The 23,431-nt window shown below is 42.9% G+C and overlaps 1 protein-coding gene across 1 annotated transcript in view; it reads right to left on the bottom strand.

The window, feature by feature from the left end:
- Positions 1-22,826, bottom strand: part of LOC124010146 (protein FAM102B-like) — a 35,756-nt gene extending 12,930 nt beyond the window's left edge. Inside the window, exons 1-5 of the mRNA XM_046322523.1 lie at positions 22,389-22,826; positions 13,241-13,361; positions 5,458-5,487; positions 4,766-4,882; positions 2,480-2,526 (exon numbers count right to left, since the gene is read on the bottom strand). Of these exons, the coding sequence (XP_046178479.1) occupies positions 2,480-2,526; positions 4,766-4,882; positions 5,458-5,487; positions 13,241-13,361; positions 22,389-22,534 (461 nt within the window). The 5' untranslated portion in view covers positions 22,535-22,826. The remainder of the gene's footprint in view (positions 1-2,479; positions 2,527-4,765; positions 4,883-5,457; positions 5,488-13,240; positions 13,362-22,388) is intronic.
- Between the last annotated feature and the right edge of the window lie 605 nt (positions 22,827-23,431).

The raw sequence follows: 23,431 nt of genomic DNA, 5'->3' as shown, positions 1-23,431 counted from the left end.
CACTAACCATCTCTCCAGTTCACTGCATTATCAGAGGCCTCAGCCAAGGCAATCCTCCCACACTAACCATCTATCCAGTTCACTGCATTATCAGAGGCCTCAGCCAAGGCAACCCTCCCACACTAACCATCTCTCCAGTTCACTGCATTATCAGAGGCCTCAGACAAGGCAACCCTCCCACACTAACCATCTCTCCAGTTCACTGCATTATCAGAGGCCTCAGACAAGGCAACCCTCCCACACTAACCATCTCTCCAGTTCACTGCATTATCAGAGGCCTCAGACAAGGCAACCCTCCCACACTAACCATCTCTCCAGTTCACTGCATTATCAGAGGCCTCAGACAAGGCAACCCTCCCACACTAACCATCTCTCCAGTTCACTGCATTATCAGAGGCCTCAGACAAGGCAACCCTCCCACACTAACCATCTCTCCAGTTCACTGCATTATCAGAGGCCTCGGCCAAGGCAACCCTCCCACACTAACCATCTCTCCAGTTCACTGCATTATCAGAGGCCTCGGCCAGGCCAACCCTCCCACACTAACCATCTCTCCAGTTCACTGCATTATCCCTCCCACACTAACCATCTCTCCAGTTCACTGCATTATCAGAGGCCTCAGACAAGGCAACCCTCCCACACTAACCATCTCTCCAGTTCACTGCATTATCAGAGGCCTCGGCCAAGGCAACCCTCCCACACTAACCATCTCTCCAGTTCACTGCATTATCAGAGGCCTCAGACAAGGCAACCCTCCCACACTAACCATCTCTCCAGTTCACTGCATTATCAGAGGCCTCGGCCAAGGCAACCCTCCCACACTAACCATCTCTCCAGTTCACTGCATTATCAGAGGCCTCAGCCAAGGCAACCCTCCCACACTAACCAACTCAACATGCAATGTGTATGTGGGGACTGATTCTGAATCCTTCCTGGCATCTAGATCCCAGCAGTATATTAGAATCCATTCCCCCCCTTCCACCTACATAGTAAAATGATACCAGGCTCAATACTAGTGAGTACAATATCGTGAGTCTGTCTGTTTGTTCTCTGGCTTGTCTTCCTCTGTGACTCAGTTACCACACTCAGACACAAAGGGTTTTTATTGTCCGCTCTAAACAGACTATAAACGCTCTATAACAGCTCTCCAAAGGCTCTATAACAGTTCTATAATGGCTCTATAACAGCTCTCCAAAGGCTCTATAACAGTTCTATAATGGCTCTATAACAGCTCTCCAAAGGCTCTATAACAGTTCTATAATGGCTCTATAACAGCTCTCTAAAGGCTCTATAACAGTTCTATAATGGCTCTTTAACAGCTCTCTAAAGGCTCTATAACAGCTCTATAATGGCTCTATAACAGTTCTCTAAAGGCTCTATAACAGTTCTATAATGGCTCTATAACAGCTCTCTAAAGGCTCTATAACAGTTCTATAATGGCTCTATAACAGCTCTATAAAGGCTCTATAACAGTTCTATAAAGACTCTATAGAGGCTCTATAGAGGCTATATAAAGGCTACAGTATATGAATGTAAAATGTAATATTGCATCCACTGTGCAATTCAGCCAGTTGATAGACTGTCTGTTCGAGGAACAGTGTGTAGAGGTGTGGTGTAATAGCAAGTGTGTGATTCAGACAGAGTGTGTGTGTGTGTGTGTGTGTGTGTGTGTGTGTGTGTGTGTGTGTGTGTGTGTGTGTGTGTGTGTGTGTGTGTGTGTGTGTGTGTGTGTGTGTGTGTGTGTGTGTGTGTGTGTGTGTGTGTGTGTGTGTGTGTGTGTATTCACAGTAAAGGTATAGCCATCCAAACACACATCTTCTCAGCACTGGCAGGAGTGTGTGGGAACGTAATGGTCTTTTTGACTACTGTTCCTGGGCCTGCTGTGGCGTTTAGCTCAGAATGTTTTCATTCAGGTCTGAGCTGGTCTCAAATCAGTTGTTTCTATCAACAGAGACCAGACACAATCTGTGGGGAAGTTCTCCTAAGACCATCTAAACAATAGAACTGTCTCTATTCATGTTCAATGGTAGCAGTCGGTTAGATTGTGTCCACAACTTTCTTTGTCTTCAAATAATTGATGTAGTGCTGAGGAAACTATGCCCACACAAGATACCCAAAATAACCAGAACATTTTATATAATATATACCATGATTGTATGACCATTTGTTGATCTACACGGACTTTCAAATAGAGAGAAACATTTAGCCATTTAGCTTTTATCCAAAGTGACTTACGGGGACGGAAGTTAGTCTCCTTTGTTTCTGTGACTCAGAGTTTCTTGCGTGTACTCAGAGACAGGATGCTCAATGTGCAGTTGGTTTCTTCTGTATCTGTGGTCAGGCTGTCTGCCAATCACATCAATGTTTCCTACTTACCTATACTGATTCATTATCCAAAACTGTCCTAAAAATGTCCTAAAAAGTCCTAAAAATGTTTGTGGCATAACCCAGCAAAAGGATTGAAAGAAGGTTAACTTACGTTTTAAAGCAGGGGTCCCCAGACATGAGCTGTGTGCTGATGACGACCTGTGACAGAGGTGACAGAAAACCCATGTCAGCAGGGATCGTACACATCGGCAGGCCCTATGAAATAGAATAAAGTCGCCCCTTGACACTGATCTAAGGTCAGTTTCGTCTTTTCCCCTTTCACCGTTTCAGGTTAGTATTTAGGATAGGTAAGCTGATCCTAGACATGTGTCTAAGTACAACTTCTACCCAAAACATCTACAACATCCATTCACAGGGTTACAGGTGCCTGTCCTATATCGCAGGCCCAGACCTGCCTGTCTTCATGCACATGTCAGAGCAGTTGCATCATTAGGATACTTCATCCTGAACTGTACTGAGTGATATTACACCCCTAGTTACTGACTGTTTACCCATACACACTAGTAAACATATGGTGACTAGGGGGCAGGGCAGGGTGACAACCAACAATTAGCTTTCTCCCAATGTGTGCCAATACTCAGCTATGTTGGCTATGACTCAACAACCTCACACGGTTCCCTTTCTCTCCTCTCCCTCATGACCACTCATTAGTAACAGGCTTTTCACCTATCCAGGCATTTCAGATCAGTGGTCCCAGTGTAGACAAGTAGAGCAACCCATTCTAGAGTAGTAGACACAGAGCCAAGTAGGGAAACCCATTCTAGAGTAGCAGACACAGAGCCAAGTAGAGCAACCCATTCTAGAGTAGTAGAATCAGAGCCAAGTAGAGCAACCCATTCTAGAGTAGTAGACACAGAGCCAAGTAGAGCAACCCATTCTAGAGTAGTAGACACAGAGCCAAGTAGGGAAACCCATTCTAGAGTAGCAGACACAGAGCCAAGTAGAGCAACCCATTCTAGAGTAGTAGAATCAGAGCCAAGTAGAGCAACCCATTCTAGAGTAGTAGACACAGAGCCAAGTAGGGAAACCCATTCTAGAGTAGCAGACACAGAGCCAAGTAGAGCAACCCATTCTAGAGTAGTAGAATCAGAGCCAAGTAGAGCAACCCATTCTAGAGTAGTAGAATCAGAGCCAAGTAGAGCAACCCATTCTAGAGTAGCAGACACAGAGCCAAGTAGAGCAACCCATTCTAGAGTAGCAGACACAGAGCCAAGTAGAGCAACCCATTCTAGAGTAGTAGACACAGAGCCAAGTAGAGCAACCCATTCTAGAGTAGTAGACAGAGCCAAGTAGAGCAACTCATTCTAGAGTAGTAGACAGAGCCAAGTAGAGCAACCCATTCTAGAGTTTCAGAATCAGTATTTAGTAGAGCAACCCATTCTAGAGTAGTAGACAGAGCCAAGTAGAGCAACCCATTCTAGAGTAGTAGACAGAGCCAAGTAGAGCAACCCATTCTAGAGTAGTAGACAGAGCCAAGTAGAGCAACCCATTCTAGAGTAGTAGAACAGAGCCAAGTAGAGCAACCCATTCTAGAGTAGTAGACAGAGCCAAGTAGAGCAACCCATTCTAGAGTAGTAGACAGAGCCAAGTAGAGCAACCCATTCTAGAGTAGTAGAATCAGAGCCAAGTAGAGCAACCCATTCTAGAGTAGTAGAGAGAGCCAAGTAGAGCAACCCATTCTAGAGTAGTAGACAGAGCCAAGTAGAGCAACCCATTCTAGAGTAGTAGACAGAGCCAAGTAGAGCAACCCATTCTAGAGTATTAGAACAGAGCCAAGTAGAGCAACCCATTCTAGAGTAGTAGAACAGAGCCAAGTAGAGCAACCCATTCTAGAGTAGTAGACAGAGCCAAGTAGAGCAACCAATTCTAGAAAAGTAGACAGAGCCAAGTAGAGCAACCCATTCTAGAGTAGTAGAATCAGACAAGAGAGAAACCCATTCAAGTAGACAGAGCAAGTAGAGCAAACATTCTAGATTCTAGAGTAGTAGAATCAGAGCCAAGTAGAGCAACCCATTCTAGAGTAGTAGACAGAGCCAAGTAGAGCAACCCATTCTAGAGTAGTAGACAGAGCCAAGTAGAGCAACCCATTCTAGAGTAGTAGAATCAGAGCCAAGTAGAGCAACCCATTCTAGAGTAGTAGACAGAGCCAAGTAGAGCAACCCATTCTAGAGTAGTAGAATCAGAGCCAAGTAGAGCAACCCATTCTAGAGTAGTAGACACAGAGCCAAGTAGGGCAACCCATTCTAGAGTAGTAGAACAGAGCCAAGTAGGGTGTGGCATAGTAGGACAGACTCTAGTCCCGTACTGTAACTTCCTGAAGGGAGTTGTGGACTGGTGGGAATGTTCTGGAGGACTGTCTAACTGGATTGAATTGTACCTTGAGTATGGAGTTGTCCTGTCTGGTGTTCTTGGTATCGTAACCCTCTAGTAGACATCGCCGCGTGGTGCTGCCAGAGCCAGCAAACTCTGACAGGTTCAGGTCAGCAAAACCCAGCTACAGAGGAGAGTGAGAACAGATATATTCAGGTTTATAGAAACAGCTTGGCAACAGAGCCTCAGTTCCACAGAGTTGTAATACAGAGCACTCTGTTGTAGTAGTAGACCCAGAGCCTGCTTATAACAATCACAAACATAAGAAGCTACTGTAGAAGGGCAAAAACTAGGAAGTATTCCCATACTATCAATGCACTATCCTTTTAAGAATGAGTCATGAGGTAGTGGTGACCTCATTCTTTAGTGATATTCTCATATCAGGTGTTAAATGACGAACAGTAATTTGTATTAGGATAAGAATGTTCAGTTATTTATTTACTTCTAAAATGCCAGTATGGCTAGTTTGTCACTAGCTAGGTTTCCATCCAATTGGCGATAGATTTTCATGCGGATATAAAAAAAAAATCGGCATTAAAGAAAATATGCGAATTTTCTCACCACTGGTGCGTTTCCCCCAAATTGACTTGTTGCAGATAAAAATCATTGCGTTAAAGTTGTTGTTCTCATCACAGCTCTTTTTATACAGTATAACTTGGTTAGGGACTAGGGACTATGAATTCAAGAGCAAAATATTACCTTTGCAAAGGTCTTTCCACCCTTCATTTCCTAAAAACAGATAAGGGAAAGTAGTTATCAATCCAAAATGACCATCTTTGTGTGTAACAACAACGAAGCTACAGAAACACTTTTGTCAAAACACACTTGCAGCAAAGGTGTCAGTGATGTATCCTGACATATCCTGTAGTATACCAATTAGTAGTCTGTTCTAGAATCTACAGTAGTAGTAGTATACCAATTAGTAGTCTGTTATAGAATCTACAGTAGTAGTATACCAATTAGTAGTCTGTTGTAGAATCTACAGTAGCAGTAGTATACCAATTAGTAGTCTGTTATAGAATCTACAGAAGTAGTAGTAGACCTAATAGTAGTCTGTTCTAGAATCTACAGTAGTAGTAGTATACCAATTAGTAGTCTGTTCTAGAATCTACAGTAGTAGTAGTAGTAGACCTATTAGACTGTTCTAGAATCTACAGTAGTAGTAGTATGCCAATTAGTAGTCTGTTCTAGAATCTACAGTAGTAGTAGTATACCAATTAGTAGTCTGTTCTAGAATCTACAGTAGTAGTAGTATACCAATTAGTAGTCTGTTCTAGAATCTACAGTAGTAGTAGTTGTCATGTTTGTCATTTATTATCATGTCTTGTCCCTGTGCTCCCCATTCTGTTCGTTTCCCTCTGCTGGTCTTATTGGGTTCTTTCCCTCTTTCTATCCCTCTCTCTCCCCCCCCCTCTCACTCTCTCGCTCTCTCTTCTCTCTATCGTTCCGTTCCTGCTCCCAGCTGTTCCTATTCCCCTAATCATCATTTAGTCTTCCCACACCTGTTCCCGATCCTTTCCCCTGATTAGAGTCCCTATTTATTCCTTTGTGTTCCGTTCCTGTCCCGTCGGTTCCTTGTTTAGTATTCACCATGCTGTGATTGCGTTTCGCCCTGTCCTGTCGTGTTTTTGCTGTGATTGTGTATCGCCCTGTCCTGTCGTGTTTTTTGCCTTCATCAGATGCTGCGTGTGAGCAGGTGTCTCTGTCTACTACGGCCTGCGCCTACCCGAAGCGACCTGCAGTCTGTGGCCGCTTCTCCAGTTATTCCCTCTACAGACTAGAGGATTTCTGTTATTCCCTGTTTGGACTTAAATAAACTCTGTTTCTGTTAAGTCGCTTTTGGGTCCTCTTTCACCTGCATGACAGAAGGAACCGACCAAGGAATGGACCCAGCGACTTCAGACGCTCGTTACACTGCCGTCGAGATCCAAGGAGCCATGCTCGGCAGACACGAGCAGGAATTGTCTGCTGCTCGCCATGCCGTGGAGAACCTGGCCGCTCAGGTTTCCGACCTCTCTGGACAGTTCCAGAGTCTACGTCTCGTGCCACCTGTTACTTCCTGGCCTGCCGAGCCTCCAGAACCTAGGGTTAATAACCCACCTTGCTACTCCGGGCAGCCCACTGAGTGCCGCTCCTTTCTCACGCAGTGTGAGATTGTGTTCTCTCTCCAACCCAACACATACTCTAGAGAGAGAGCTCGGGTTGCTTACGTCATTTCACTCCTTACTGGCCGGGCTCGAGAATGGGGCACAGCTATCTGGGAGGCAAGGGCTGATTGCTCTAACAAGTTCCAGAACTTTAAAGAGGAGATGATTCGGGTTTTTGACCGTTCAGTTTTTGGTAGGGAGGCTTCTAGGGCCCTGGCTTCCTTATGCCAAGGTGAACGGTCCATAACGGATTATTCTATTGAGTTTCGCACTCTTGCTGCCTCTAGTGAGTGGAACGAGCCGGCGCTGCTCGCTCGTTTTCTGGAGGGACTCCACGCAGTGGTTAAGGATGAGATTCTCTCCCGGGAGGTTCCATCAGATGTGGACTCTTTGATTGCTCTCGCCATCCGCATAGAACGACGGGTAGATCTTCGTCACCGGGCTCGTGGAAGAGAGCTCGCATCAACGGTGTTTCCCTGCTCCGCATCGCAACCATCTCCCTCCTCTGGCTTTGAGACTGAGCCCATGCAGCTGGGAGGGATTCGCATCTCGACTAAGGAGAGGGAACGGAGGATCACCAACCGCCTGTGCCTCTATTGCGGAGTTGCTGGACATTTTGTTAATTCATGTCCAGTAAGAGGCCAGAGCCCATCAGTAAGCGGAGGGCTACTGGTGAGCGCTACTACTCAGGTCCCTTCATCTAGATCTTGTACTACTATGTCGGTCCATCTACGCTGGACCGGTTCGGGTGCTACATGCAGTGCCTTGATTGACTCTGGGGCGGAGGGTTGTTTCATGGACGAAGCATGGGTTCGGAAACATAACATTCCTTTCAGACCGTTAGACAGGCCTACGCCCATGTTTGCCTTAGATGGTAGTCATCTTCCCAGTATCAAATTTGAGACACTACCTTTAACTCTCACAGTATCTGGTAACCACAGTGAGACTATTTCTTTTTTGATTTTCCGTTCACCGTTTACACCTGTTGTTTTGGGTCATCCCTGGCTAGTATGTCATAATCCTTCTATTAATTGGTCTAGTAATTCTATCCTATCCTGGAACGTTTCTTGTCATGTGAAGTGTTTAATGTCTGCCATCCCTCCCGTTTCTTCTGTCCCTACTTCTCAGGAGGAACCTGGCGATTTGACAGGAGTGCCGGAGGAATATCATGATCTGCGCACGGTCTTCAGTCGGTCCCGAGCCAACTCCCTTCCTCCTCACCGGTCGTATGATTGTAGTATTGATCTCCTTCCGGGGACCACTCCTCCTCGAGGTAGACTATACTCTCTGTCGGCTCCCGAACGTAAGGCTCTCGAGGATTATTTGTCTGTGTCTCTTGACGCCGGTACCATAGTGCCTTCTTCTTCTCCGGCCGGGGCGGGGTTCTTTTTGTTAAGAAGAAGGACGGTACTCTGCGCCCTGCGTGGATTATCGAGGGCTGAATGACATAACGGTTAAGAATCGTTATCCGCTTCCCCTTATGTCATCAGCCTTCGAGATTCTGCAGGGAGCCAGGTGCTTTACTAAGTTGGACCTTCGTAACGCTTACCATCTCGTGCGCATCAGAGAGGGGGACGAGTGGAAAACGGCGTTTAACACTCCGTTAGGGCATTTTGAGTACCGGGTTCTGCCGTTCGGTCTCGCCAATGCGCCAGCTGTTTTTCAGGCATTAGTTAATGATGTTCTGAGAGACATGCTGAACATCTTTGTTTTTGTCTATCTTGACGATATCCTGATTTTTTCTCCGTCACTCGAGATTCATGTTCAGCACGTTCGACGTGTTCTACAGCGCCTTTTAGAGAATTGTCTCTACGTAAAGGCTGAGAAGTGCTCTTTTCATGTCTCCTCCGTTACTTTTCTCGGTTCCGTTATTTCCGCTGAAGGCATTCAGATGGATTCCGCTAAGGTCCAAGCTGTCAGTGATTGGCCCGTTCCAAGGTCACGTGTCGAGTTGCAGCGCTTTTTAGGTTTCGCTAATTTCTATCGGCGTTTCATTCGTAATTTCGGTCAAGTTGCTGCCCCTCTCACAGCTCTTACTTCTGTCAAGACGTGTTTTAAGTGGTCCGGTTCCGCCCAGGGAGCTTTTGATCTTCTTAAAGAACGTTTTACGTCCGCTCCTATCCTCGTTACTCCTGACGTCACTAGACAATTCATTGTCGAGGTTGACGCTTCAGAGGTAGGCGTGGGAGCCATTCTATCCCAGCGCTTCCAGTCTGACGATAAGGTTCATCCTTGCGCTTATTTTTCTCATCGCCTGTCGCCATCTGAGCGCAACTATGATGTGGGTAACCGTGAACTGCTCGCCATCCGCTTAGCCCTAGGCGAATGGCGACAGTGGTTGGAGGGGCGACCGTTCCTTTTGTCGTTTGGACAGACCATAAGAACCTTGAGTACATCCGTTCTGCCAAACGACTTAATGCCCGTCAAGCTCGTTGGGCGTTGTTTTTCGCTCGTTTCGAGTTTGTGATTTCTTACCGTCCGGGTAGCAAGAACACCAAGCCTGATGCCTTATCCCGTCTGTTTAGTTCTTCTGTGGCTTCTACTGATCCCGAGGGGATTCTTCCTTATGGGCGTGTTGTCGGGTTAACAGTCTGGGGAATTGAAAGACAGGTTAAGCAAGCACTCACGCACACTGCGTCGCCGCGCGCTTGTCCTAGTAACCTCCTTTTCGTTCCTGTTTCCACTCGTCTGGCTGTTCTTCAGTGGGCTCACTCTGCCAAGTTAGCTGGTCATCCCGGTGTTCGAGGCACTCTTGCGTCTATTCGCCAGCGCTTTTGGTGGCCGACTCAGGAGCGTGACACGCGCCGTTTCGTGGCTGCTTGTTCGGACTGCGCGCAGACTAAGTCGGGTAACTCTCCTCCTGCCGGTCGTCTCAGACCGCTCCCCATTCCTTCTCGACCATGGTCTCACATCGCCTTAGACTTCATTACCGGTCTGCCTTTGTCTGCGGGGAAGACTGTGATTCTTACGGTTGTCGATAGGTTCTCTAAGGCGGCACATTTCATTCCCTCGCTAAACTTCCTTCCGCTAAGGAGACGGCACAAATCATTATTGAGAATGTATTCAGAATTCATGGCCTTCCGTTAGACGCCGTTTCAGACAGAGGCCCGCAATTCACGTCACAGTTTTGGAGGGAGTTCTGTCGTTTGATTGGTGCGTCCGTCAGTCTCTCTTCCGGGTTTCATCCCCAGTCTAACGGTCAAGCAGAGAGGGCCAATCAGACGATTGGTCGCATACTACGCAGCCTTTCTTTCAGAAACCCTGCGTCTTGGGCAGAACAGCTCCCTGGGCAGAATACGCTCACAATTCGCTTCCTTCGTCTGCTACCGGGTTATCTCCGTTTCAGAGTAGTCTGGGTTACCAGCCTCCTCTGTTCTCATCCCAGCTTGCCGAGTCCAGCGTTCCCTCCGCTCAAGCGTTTGTCCAACGTTGTGAGCGCACCTGGAGGAGGGTGAGGTCTGCACTTTGCCGTTACAGGGCACAGACGGTGAGAGCCGCCAATAAACGCAGGATTAAGAGTCCAAGGTATTGTTGCGGCCAGAGAGTGTGGCTTTCCACTCGCAACCTTCCTCTTACGACAGCTTCTCGTAAGTTGACTCCGCGGTTCATTGGTCCGTTCCGTGTCTCCCAGGTCGTCAATCCTGTCGCTGTGCGACTGCTTCTTCCGCGACATCTTCGTCGCGTCCATCCTGTCTTCCATGTCTCCTGTGTTAAGCCCTTTCTTCGCACCCCCGTTCGTCTTCCCTCCCCCTCCCGTCCTTGTCGAGAGCGCACCTATTTACAAGGTACATAAGATCATGGACATGCGTTCTCGGGGACGGGGTCACCAATACTTAGTGGATTGGGAGGGTTACGGTCCTGAGGAGAGGAGTTGGGTTCCGTCTCGGGACGTGCTGGACCGTTCACTCATCGATGATTTCCTCCGTTGCCGCCAGGATTCCTCCTCGAGTGCGCCAGGAGGCGCTCGGTGAGTGGGGGGTACTGTCATGTTTGTCATTTATTATCATGTCTTGTCCCTGTGCTCCCCATTCTGTTCGTTTCCCTCTGCTGGTCTTATTGGGTTCTTTCCCTCTTTCTATCCCTCTCTCTCCCCCTCCCCTCTCACTCTCTCGCTCTCTCTTCTCTCTATCGTTCCGTTCCTGCTCCCAGCTGTTCCTATTCCCCTAATCATCATTTAGTCTTCCCACACCTGTTCCCGATCCTTTCCCCTGATTAGAGTCCCTATTTATTCCTTTGTGTTCCGTTCCTGTCCCGTCGGTTCCTTGTTTAGTATTCACCATGCTGTGATTGCGTTTCGCCCTGTCCTGTCGTGTTTTTGCTGTGATTGTGTATCGCCCTGTCCTGTCGTGTTTTTTGCCTTCATCAGATGCTGCGTGTGAGCAGGTGTCTCTGTCTACTACGGCCTGCGCCTACCCGAAGCGACCTGCAGTCTGTGGCCGCTTCTCCAGTTATTCCCCTCTACAGACTAGAGGATTTCTGTTATTCCCTGTTTGGACTTAAATAAACTCTGTTTCTGTTAAGTCGCTTTTGGGTCCTCTTTCACCTGCATGACAGTAGTAGTATACCAATTAGTAGTCTGTTCTAGAATCTACAGTAGTAGTAGTATACCAATTAGTAGTCTGTTCTAGAATCTACAATAGTAGTAGTATACCAATTAGTAGTCTGTTCTAGAATCTACAGTAGTAGTATACCAATTAGTAGTCTGTTCTAGAATCTACAGTAGTAGTAGTATAGCAATTAGTAGTCTGTTTTAGAATCTACAGTAGTAGTAGTATACCAATTAGTAGTCTGTTCTAGAATCTACAGTAGTAGTAGTATACCAATTAGTAGTCTGTTCTAGAATCTACAGTAGTAGTAGTAGTAGTATACCAATTAGTAGTCTGTTCTAGAATCTACAGTAGTAGTAGTATACCAATTAGTAGTCTGTTCTAGAATCTACAGTAGTAGTAGTATACCAATTAGTAGTCTGTTCTAGAATCTACAGTAGTAGTATACCAATTAGTAGTCTGTTCTAGAATCTACAGTAGTAGTAGTAGACCTATTAGTAGTCTGTTCTAGAATCTACAGTAGTAGTAGTATACCAATTAGTAGTCTGTTCTAGAATCTACAGTAGTAGTAGTAGACCTATTAGACTGTTCTAGAATCTACAGTAGTAGTAGTATACCAATTAGTAGTCTGTTCTAGAATCTACAGTAGTAGTAGTATACCAATTAGTAGTCTGTTCTAGAATCTACAGTAGTAGTAGTAGTATACCAATTAGTAGTCTGTTCTAGAATCTACAGTAGTAGTAGTAGACCTATTAGACTGTTCTAGAATCTACAGTAGTAGTAGTATACCAATTAGTAGTCTGTTCTAGAATCTACAATAGTAGTAGTATACCAATTAGTAGTCTGTTCTAGAATCTACAGTAGTAGTAGTATACCAATTAGTAGTCTGTTCTAGAATCTACAGTAGTAGTAGTATACCAATTAGTAGTCTGTTCTAGAATCTACAGTAGTAGTATACCAATTAGTAGTCTGTTCTAGAATCTACAGTAGTAGTAGAATACCAATTAGTAGTCTGTTCTAGAATCTACAGTAGTAGTAGTATACCAATTAGTAGTCTGTTATAGAATCTACAGTAGTAGTAGACCTATTAGTAGTCTGTTCTAGAATCTACAGTAGTAGTATACCAATTAGTAGTCTGTTCTAGAATCTACAGTAGTAGTAGTAGACCTATTAGACTGTTCTAGAATCTACAGTAGTAGTAGTATACCAATTAGTAGTCTGTTATAGAATCTACAGTAGTAGTAGTATACCAATTAGTAGTCTGTTCTAGAATCTACAGTAGTAGTAGACCTATTAGACTGTTCTAGAATCTACAGTAGTAGTAGTAGACCTATTAGTAGACTGTTCTAGAATCTACAGTAGTAGTAGTAGACCTAATAGTAGTCTGTTCTAGAATCTACAGTAGTAGTAGTAGACCTATTAGTAGTCTGTTCTAGAATCTACAGTAGTAGACCTAATAGTAGTCTGTTCTAGAATCTACAGTAGTAGTAGTAGACCTATTAGTAGTCTGTTCTAGAATCTACAGTAGTAGACCTATTAGTAGTCTGTTCTAGAATCTACAGTAGTAGTAGACCTATTAGTAGACTGTTCTAGAATCTACAGTAGTAGTAGTAGACCTAATAGTAGTCTGTTCTAGAATCTACAGTAGTAGACCTATTAGTAGACTGTTCTAGAATCTACAGTAGTAGTAGTAGACCTATACGTAGTAGTTGGACTATTCTTGTAGGCAGTTAAACTTGACACAGCATTCACATTGCTTTGACAGAGTTGTTGTAGTGAGTCCTGTACCTTGCGCACAGACACCCGGCACACACAGGGGTCCAGTACTCCTGTCCCAGCGTTGGCACTCATCTTACACAGGAAGGAGAACCTCTTCCTCCAGCGCACACAGTTAGCCTGGACCTGCTCCCTGGAGAAGACACACATACATAACTTGTAGCAAAATAACCCCAAGACTGAAAACACATAGATCATGTATAGACAAATCTTTTCAAATAAATATCTTCTCATTTTAGTTTACTTCCTGAATTGACTGCCTTCAATTTGAATTGAGTCCAATCCTGATAGACACAGACACATGCACACGCATGCGCACACATACAGTTGATTGGAATGTTTAGCTACAATACACATGAATCCCTAGATCTGATTCATGGCTAAAATAAATATATGTCAATAAAGACACCACAGTTAATGACAAGATCCTGTGTGCTGTTCTCTGGAATGGGTGTGACAGTTACGCCACAGAACATAAATACCCTGAAGGTAAAAGAACACAAACTCTCCCATGCTCTAAGTAAGTGAATGATAGATTCTGAAATACCATGGTGGTGAAGAACACGCATTGACTCTTTAGAACAAGGGATATATATGGTGTTTCAGCCTTAATGCAGGTGACAAACATATAGTTTGGTGGCCTAGTGGTTAGAGTGTTGGGCCAGTAACCGAAAGGTTACTAGATTGAATCCCCGAGCGGACAAGTTAAAAATCTGTTGTTCTGCCCCTGAAAGAGGCAATTAACCCACTGTTCCTAGGCTGTCATTGCAAATGAGAATGTGTTATTTTAACTGACTTGCCTAGTTAAATAAAGGTTAAATAAATAGTTGATGATTCCCAACTGGGGAGCAGGAGAGGTAAAAATAGCTGTCAGCCAAAGCAGATAGGTACTAGTAAAAAGTATTTAAAATAATCATATATATATATATTTTTTTTTAACCTTTATTTAACCAGGCAAGTCAGTTAAGAACATATTCTTATTTTCAATGACGGCCTGTGAACAGTGGGTTAACTGCCTGTTCAGGGGCAGAATGACAGATTTGTACCTTGTCAGCTCAGGGGTTTGAACTCGCAACCTTTCGGTTACTAGTCCAACGCTCTAACCACTAGGCTACGCTGCCGTGATTTTCCATCACACATTCAGTGACTCATAGGGGGCTAATGGCCTGTGTGTGTGTGTATGTTCGGATGAGCCTAAGAAGATGGAAAAACATATTTTTCTACAAAACAAGACACACTACATTACAAAATCATGTGCATTAATATGGAGTTGGTCCCCCCCTTTGCTGCTACAACAGCCTCCTCTCTTCTGTGAAGGCTTTCCACTAGATGTTACAACATTGCTGCGGGGACTTGCTTCCATTCAGCCACAAGAGCATTAGTGAGGTCGGGCACTGATGTTGGGCGATTAGGCCTGGCTTGCAGTCTGCATTCCAATTCATCTCAAAGGTGTTCGATGGAGTTGAGGTCAGGGCTCTGTGCACAACAGTCATGTTCTTCCACACCGATCTCGACAAACCATTTCTGTATTGACCTTGCTTTGTGTACGGGGCATTGTCATGCTGAAACAGGAAAGGGCCTTCACCAAACAGAATTGTCTAGTATGTCATTGTATGCTGTAGAGTTAAGGTTTCTCTTCACTGGAAATAAGGAGCCAAACCATGAAAAACAGCCTCAGAACATTATTTCTCCCGGACTAAACTTTACGGTTGTTACTATACATTCGGGGAGGTAGCATTCTCTTGGCATTCGCCAAATTAGTCAGTCGGACTGCCAGATGGTGGAGCGGGACTCATCTATCCAGAGAACGCGTTTCCACGGCTCCAGAGTCCAAATGGCGGCAATCTTTAAGCCACTCCAGCCGACAATTGGCATTGCGCATGTTGATTTTAGGCTTGTGTGAGACTGCTCGGCCATAGAAACCCATTTCATGAAGCTCCCGACAAAAAGTTATTGTGCTGACGTTGCTACCAGAGGCAGTTTGGAACTCAGTAGTGTGTGTTGCAACCGAGCACAGTCGATTTTTACGCGGTACACGCTTCGGCACTCGGCGGTCCTGTTCTGAGAACTTGTGTGGTCTACCACTTTGCAGCTGAGCCGTTGTTGCTCCTAGACATTTCCAATTCACAATAACAGCACTTACAGTTTACCCGGGGCAGCTCTAGCAGGACAGAACTTTGACGAACTGACTTGTTGGAAAGATGGCACCCTATGACGATACCACGTTGAAAGTCACTGAGCTCTTCAGTAAGGCCATTCTATTGCCAATGTTTTTCTATGGTGTTTGTATGGCTGTGTGATCAATTTTATACACTTGTCAGCAAAGGGTGTGGCTTAAATAGCAGAATCCACTAATTTGAAAGGGTGTCATTTAAAGTGGAACTGATCTTATTCAAATATGTTCATATACACCCCGAGGAAGAATATTACACTTTTTAAAAACATTTTCTGACAAGCGAGTACTTAGATACTGTATAGTCATTTTAACATTTTCATAAATTCTTAGAATGTTTGTGAATTATGTATACTGGGGCTTTTCTGGCCATGCGTTTAGACAATCAATAGACACTGCAGTAAATAAAACTGAATAAAAAACTTTGATCTCGTCCAGAACGGGAGTGTACACAGAACGGTGCGCCATAGGCAATCAGAGCTACAGTAGGCCTTTATACAAACAAGCCACTTCCCACATGGGCCTGCCATCATTCAGTGGACAGGACTGTGTGTTTACAGGCAGTTGCAACAGCGAGACTTTATATCATTAGAACGTATTCGCCAAAAGCCACAAAATACAACTGAATCGATATCTGCAAATATGTAAAAACCACAGGAATCCTCTTAACTTTGGGAACTTTTACAGTCCTATTAATCAGAGAACCATTCAAAAGTAGTCTCTCCCCTCAGTTATACAAATCAACAACAACAAGAACAACAACTAATGCTAACCAGAGCAAGATGAATTCAAATCTAACGAAGGAACATAAGATAAACCCTCTCAAACCTTTTCAGCTAGTTGGCCGTCAAAATTGCACTGATAAATTATGTGGAATTGTAGGCTGCTCTTCCTTCTGCAGCTTGCCTACCACTGCATGCTTGTCCCAACCAAGCACCCAAGCTAACAGGCTAAAGTCCCAACCAAGCACCCAAGCTAACAGGCTAAAGTCCCAACCAAGCACCCAAGCTAACTGGCTAAAGTTAGCTAGCTTTCTAACTTCTTTCAGACACAAATGAGAGCACACCATAGCAGAGCTGGTTAGGCAGTTTACATGTTCTCTAGAGTGTTCTTGACTAACTATTACTTGTAGTAAACAATTGTTGGAAAAATGACTTGAGTCATGTACAAAGTAGATGTCCTAACTGACTTGCCAGAACTATAGTTTGTTAACAAGAAATTAGTGGAATGGTTGAAAAATGAGTTTTAACGACTCCAACGTAAGTGTATGTAAACTTCCGACTTCAACTGTGTGTGTGTATATATATATATACAGTCGAATTTGGAAGTTTACATACACTAAGGTAACATACATCAGAAAATGTGGTCAGAGGCTCCATAAGGACGTTTTGATGCAATTGCAGAGCCTCCAGAGGCATGCAGAGGACAAATCAAGCTCCGTACTGAATCACCATGCGCCTCCCAAATGTTGTAACAATGCGGAGGCCTCTGTATAGCTCCACAATGACATGATTGGTTGACGGTAGGTGGGGGCAGTAAATCCTTCATGAATAAAACTACTTTCCTTGACAACTACCTTCACAACAGCTCTGATCAGCAAAGTGCAAGAAGTATGAATGCCCTGGTTTCTGCTGGGGCCTTATCACCTTAAAAGACTCTTGCCTGAGCACAAATGTAGGCATATAAATGTGCCTATTTGGAGATAGCATTTCTGACTGGCTTAATCCACCACCACTAATGTATTTCAAAATAATGTTTTCTTCAATGAAGTCTGTTTTTACATCCATAGAGAATTACAATAGTTCCTCAATGTATTTGAAAAAATCTCCCTTTCGAAAGAGAAAAATATCATGCTCTGATCCAGTGGAAACATCATAAAATAGGCCTACCTGATTACTTCTTATCAGTGCTTGACTTGGACTGAAACAGGGTCTGGTACTAATTTTTGGTGCTGGTACCACAATACTTCTGAGATAATATTCTATAAAAGGAACAGGAGCTCAAGCACTGCTTCTTATCCCTTGCACAAATAGCCTACACTTGTGTCTGTCCCGAGCTCACTGGTGGGAAACTCTGAGGGACCAAAATATTTTCTACAATGTTGCAAGTTCGCTAGCCAAGCTTTGGGCCGGACCCAAGTTAAAACAATGTTTTAAGTTAGTTGCATACAGGCCATGCGTAGCCAATGTGATATAAAAGGATATTTATTTTTATCAGGATATTTTGTCCCTGCAGGCTGTAATGTTTTTATTTGTTGGCTTTATGTAGGCTATTTTTACATAGTTGGCAATGGCAATCGAAGTTAGTTTTTAGGTTTGCATCATTTTCAGTTAGATTTGGATAGAATTTTGATTAACCACATGACAACGATTTTGAGATATGAAGATGTTATTATAAATTAAATTAAACTGCTCCACGAATATTTGCACATGAAAACCATAACTGGCATACAGATCAGTAGAAATGGTAAGATATATTGGCATTCTACATGAGAAAGGTTGCTGACTCCGTGTGTAGCCCATTATGGCAACTTCAGGAGAGTAATGGCAGAATATGCGAAAGCCAGCAAGAGCAGGCGGATAATGGTTGGGTCAGCTTGAGTTTTTCCCCTTCTGGTTATCTAGATCTCTGGCTCCCTCTTGCGGCATTTGTGTCTTATTTCAGCAAACAGTAAGCTTAAAGCATCCGACAAGCTCAATGCATATAGTTGATTTTTATTAAAACCCCATATATCTATATATGGAAAAATACACTTTAAAAATGTTGACCAATCGATTTAGTTGGTGAAAGCCCTAGTTTACTGACAATGGTCATATTCAGCGGGTGTTGTGCGTTCATAAATTCATCAGTTATTCTGCACTCTGGCACACTCAGAAGAGAGTGCTCTGAAATCAGAGTAGATAGCCAGAGGGAATTTGTGAACGCAAGAGATATGCTAACAGTCGTTCAAGTTCTTGCTAGCTAACCAAATTACACTTGCATCTCTAGCTGTGTATAGCCACCGAAAAACGATATGAGGGGGAAAAGTCAGTCACTCACCCACTCCTCCAGTGGCATGACATGACATCTTCCTAGCAGCTGGCTAGCTAGCTACCTATCTAGCTAATGTTAGGCTCCGTGTTTTTAGCTTGCATTATGACTGACTTGTTATCATTGTCCTTGTTAGTTTGATTATATTGACATTCCTAGCCTTAGTTACATCCGTTTCTGTCCAAAATATTAGCATTGACATGGAATCAGTCAAAACACCTCAAAACAAGACACAGTATCAATAACAATATGAAACAAGCTGAAACGAGACACTTGCGATTCCACACATGGCAGTTTCTTGTTGTTCTTGCTAGCAATCTGGCCATCCAGAAGCTCGCACATGATTTTCTTGACATTGTCAGTCAACCCATGAATAGGTACACTCGCAATGGCTGCCAGTCCACCCATTATGCCATCATTGACTTGAATGGGGAGGCCCGTAATATTTATTCTTATTTCTATGGTATGTTTACATGATTGGAAAAATGCAGGCAGTTGCCGTGGCAAAGTCACTCGGGGAATGACAACCGAGTCGACGTTAGGAGCTGACACTTGCTCCTGATGTGTATCCACTACTTTCCAGAGTGACTCATTTAAGTACCATCCTGCTCGTGCTGTTGAGTGGGTTGATATGAGCAGGGTTGGGTATATTTCTAAATGTAATCTGTTACAGGTACTAGTTACCTGTCCAAGATTGGAATCAGTAACGTAACTTTTGGATTACCCAAACTCAGTAACGTAATCTGATTACATTCCATTACTTTTGGATTACTTTCCCCTTAAGAGGCATTCGAAGAAAACAAAAATTTTTGCAGGATAAATCAATGTTAAAGTTTACATAGCTGGCCATATATGGATGTTAAATTTTACTTTACGGGTTGTTTATGTAGGCTTTTTTTTAACCCATTGCTTTCTACTACATATAATAATACGATTAAATGATATCTTTACATTAAAAACCAGTCTATCAAGAATTCCAGTCATTCCAATAAATGTTTTACCTCTTGATCTTCAAGAGTAGGACTTGGAAATATGGAAGTATAGATTAGCCAAATTGTTTTACCTGAGAACGACCCCAAAACTAAGGATGTATTAGCCAGCCCTACTCTGTTGTTTATGATTTTGTTCTCATGGAGGACTGATTGGACTCATTGATTCGAGTTGAAAAATAAATGCTGCACTCATGGAATGGCAAGCTTTGAGCAAAACTGAATAAGTGCTATTTACATGTGAAGAATGAATGTCATATGCTGCATTTGCTATAGGCCTATTGTTTACCTTTTTGTTGGTGACACTTTGATATCTTCATAATATGCAGCTGCTTAAAGGGAAAATCCACAGATGAAACAATAATAAAATCATCGCCCCGCCTCTGTTTTGGTAAAAAGCTGAGGGATGGGCCTGGAAGAAATGTAACCACTCTCAGATTAATAGACTGAGCTATGCCTCCATTGTATAAAAAACATTGTTTTAGCGACATGAGGCTATACCGTGTTTGTTTACATTTACAATATTTACAAACATTGGAATAAAACATGGTTATATTTTGGGTTATCATGGAGTGTGACAGTTGATCTAAGCTCATGAGGGATTTCTAAGTTATATTCTTCAAGAATCAATGGCTATATATATATATATAATTTATAAGTCTGAAAATGGATGCAGCAACTACAGATTGCCCCTTTAAGTCTATCAAAGGTGTGCAAGTTTGAGCATGTGTCCATTAGGCCTATGGATTTTCTTTTTCATCAGCATGAATTAGATTGAGCAATAAAATCCCCACTTTTATTCCATAGGCTTGGATCTGCACTATGCAGCTGTTGCAAGAGCACATTTTTCACTGGCTGTCCACTGGTTTCATTTGATTGATAGGCAGCTTAAACTTCTTGAATTCAACCATTATTGGGTTCAAATATAAATTTAGATTTGTGAACAGCCATCCACAACAACCACAATCCGTAGGGTGCAAATAGCTAAATGAGAGAGCAGCAGTGTGATTCACATCAATGCGCTATGTAGATATCAATAATAAGTGATATCCGTATCACCGTAGACTACACCACTGATGTCATCCTTACCTCCAAGCGTTTATTCAGGTTGGATCATCTTTGGATGCCGACAGCAGTCGCGCCATTGGAAGACATAGCTTGGACTGTAGCCTACAAAAGCCTGTTCCTGCTCTTTTCCCACGATCCATCAAACACATCTGGTGTGTCATCATTAGAGGTCGAGCGATTATGATTTTTCAACGCCGATACCGAAACCGATTATTGGAGGACCAAAAAAGCTGATACCGATTAATCGGTCGATTTAAAAAAAAATATGCATTTGTAATAATGAAAATTACAACAATACTGAATTAACACTTATTTTAACTTAATATAATACATCAATAAATTCAATTTAGCCTCAAGTAGATAATGAAACATGTTCAATTTGGTTTAAATAATGCAAAAACAAAGTGTTGGAGAAGAATGTAAAAGTGCAATATGTGCTACGTAAGAAAGCTAACGTTTCAGTTCCTTGCTCAGAACATGAGAACATATGAAAGCTGCTGGTTCCTTTTAACACGAGTCTTCAATATTCCCAGATAATAAGTTTTAGGTTGTAGTTATTATAGGACTATTTCCCTCAATACCATTTGTATTTTATTAACCTTTGACTATTGGATGTTCTTATAGGCACTTTAGTATTGCCAGTGTAACAGTATAGCCTCTGTCCCTCTCCTCGCTCCTCCCTGGGCTCGAACCAGCAACACAACGACATGTGTGGAGAAAGTATGAAAATGTATGCACTCTGAGTCACTCTGGAAAAGAGTGTTCAAAATGTAATGGACAAAGTCCTATCCTGAGGATGGGATGCTCCAGGGTGTGAATGGATGACATCAGAGAAAGTTGTTAAGATGCTGTTAACTTGACTGATCTGATTTTAAACCAGGTCTTATCTGTCTAGCCGTCTCAATGGCTCTGAATGCTTGGAGAGCGAGCAGTTCTTGTTGATCAACTGATGTTTTGAGTGATTGATATAATGAGATTTTTGGAACTGTATGGGTCATCCTTTGAAGTCTCATATGAGGGCTATTGAAACTGTTGCTGTTCAATGTAAGATAGGAGGTTTTTGCAGCACCCATTAAGTGTTTAATGGGTGTTTGTTATGTTTAGAGCTTGTGTTATTGTTTGGTTTAATTTATTTGCACCAAAGAAAATAAGTTATAGACAACAATACATATTTATTTATTTTACATTTAAAAAATGGTGTTCAGGTGTGGTTATATGAAAGTATATCTCCAATTTTACCTTGAAAATAGGCTTGGATTGGGGATGAATGATGTGCAAGTTTTTGCAACTACTAGTCTGATCAATAAGAACCTAGCCAGTCTAAAGTCTGAGATATTGGACTATTGGTTATAACAAAATGATAAATAAATCACATTTTCTTGGCATTTCATATTGGAAATCTAGTGACCTTCCGTTGCCAGACGTTTTGTTCAACGTTTTAAGATACATACATTGTCAGATATCATAGATCAAGCAAGCCTCACACGTCGTGACCGGTGGTCTTTTGGTGTCAGTCAGATCAATCAGACAAGCAGCTTCACCATCAGTCAAAACAAGATGCCAGATTAACTACCATGGTAGCTAACTATACTAAAAATAAGAAACATGCGGTAAAAACAACATACAATTGTGAATACTACATATTCTATAATTGATTCAATTAGATATTGTTTGCTATGTTAATAGTTAGCAACAAAGATGATTCAGTCACATCACTCCTATTCACACTGTCTTCTTGAGTGTGGGCGCTAGCTAGCTCGCTAATGTTGGCTAACTGATCAATGCCACTCACTGCCAGTAAACTAACCACGATCGAGTCGCACCTCTGTGTCTCCCTGAGTTGCTTAACGTAACAGTTAACGTAAACTAGCTTAATGAAATAGAAAGGGCAGTTTCTTACCGAGAGGACTCTTCAGTAAAGCCACCGTCTTGGAGCCGTACTTTGCAGAACAAGACCCCGTTGACAAAGGGAACAGAAGATAGTTCGTCCAACTCGAAATCTACCTTAAATTTGAATTTATGTTTCTTCGTCATAATGAACGACATTGTTAACCTAACTAACGTTGGTTAAAGTAGCTAACTAGGCTAGCTAGCTAGTGAAAACTGTGGTAAATAATGTACGTCGGGTCGCTTCTTGAGTCTCTTGACTGTGACTTCTTCCACACTTGCCAGACTGTAACCTAACATAGCAGGCGGTAAAGAAACAGGCTGACTGTGACAGCTCAGTCTGCTAGCGATTGTCGGTCAATTCAAAACCTTTACGCTCCAGTGCCTAGCTACCCCTAGTTGTTACTGACTAGAACCATTGGCCATAACCCATAATTTATGTGACGATTAAGGAAATTCTCAATTTGTATGGAGGAGGAAACGCTTACACCGCGTTCTATTCCGATTGGTGTAAATGCTGCATTTCTTTTCATTCGACCAATGACAGGAATATATGGTTTCTGATGGATATTCCTTAGATACGTTGTAACAAAATAGTAACAAAACAACAAGTAGCCCACTACTGTAACAAAGGATGTCCAGTTGTTTTTCAAATGAACCATTTTAACACTGATTTAAGATGTTAACAAAATGTATGATGAGATTAGGCTAGAATTGCCTACACCGTGAATTAAATGTAGGTTATCTATACATTAGTATGTGCATTGATTCGTTTTATTTTTTTCGTGATGTGGTAATTCTTTGGTAGTAACTGCTCAATCACATTGCATATGCATTATATAATATATTGTTTCCACCTTCCATCCCAACCCCCTCGCAGCTGTCGCTCCTGAATGAATATCAACAAAGGCTTATTATGGCTGATGTAAACGTATATGCGTGTCATGCACATAAATCATGTGTCGTCGTCGATATGGTAACAATTCTCCGTGGTGTTTCATATCTTGTAGGGGTAGGAGACAGGTTAAAGAAGGATTTTGTTCCTAATGTGTTGTG

The sequence above is a fragment of the Oncorhynchus gorbuscha genome, linkage group LG22, assembly GCF_021184085.1.
Source record: "Oncorhynchus gorbuscha isolate QuinsamMale2020 ecotype Even-year linkage group LG22, OgorEven_v1.0, whole genome shotgun sequence".
Classification (NCBI taxonomy): domain Eukaryota; kingdom Metazoa; phylum Chordata; class Actinopteri; order Salmoniformes; family Salmonidae; genus Oncorhynchus; species Oncorhynchus gorbuscha.
The sequence above is the reverse complement of the archived record's forward strand: the minus strand, read 5'-3'. Positions and strand labels throughout refer to the sequence as shown.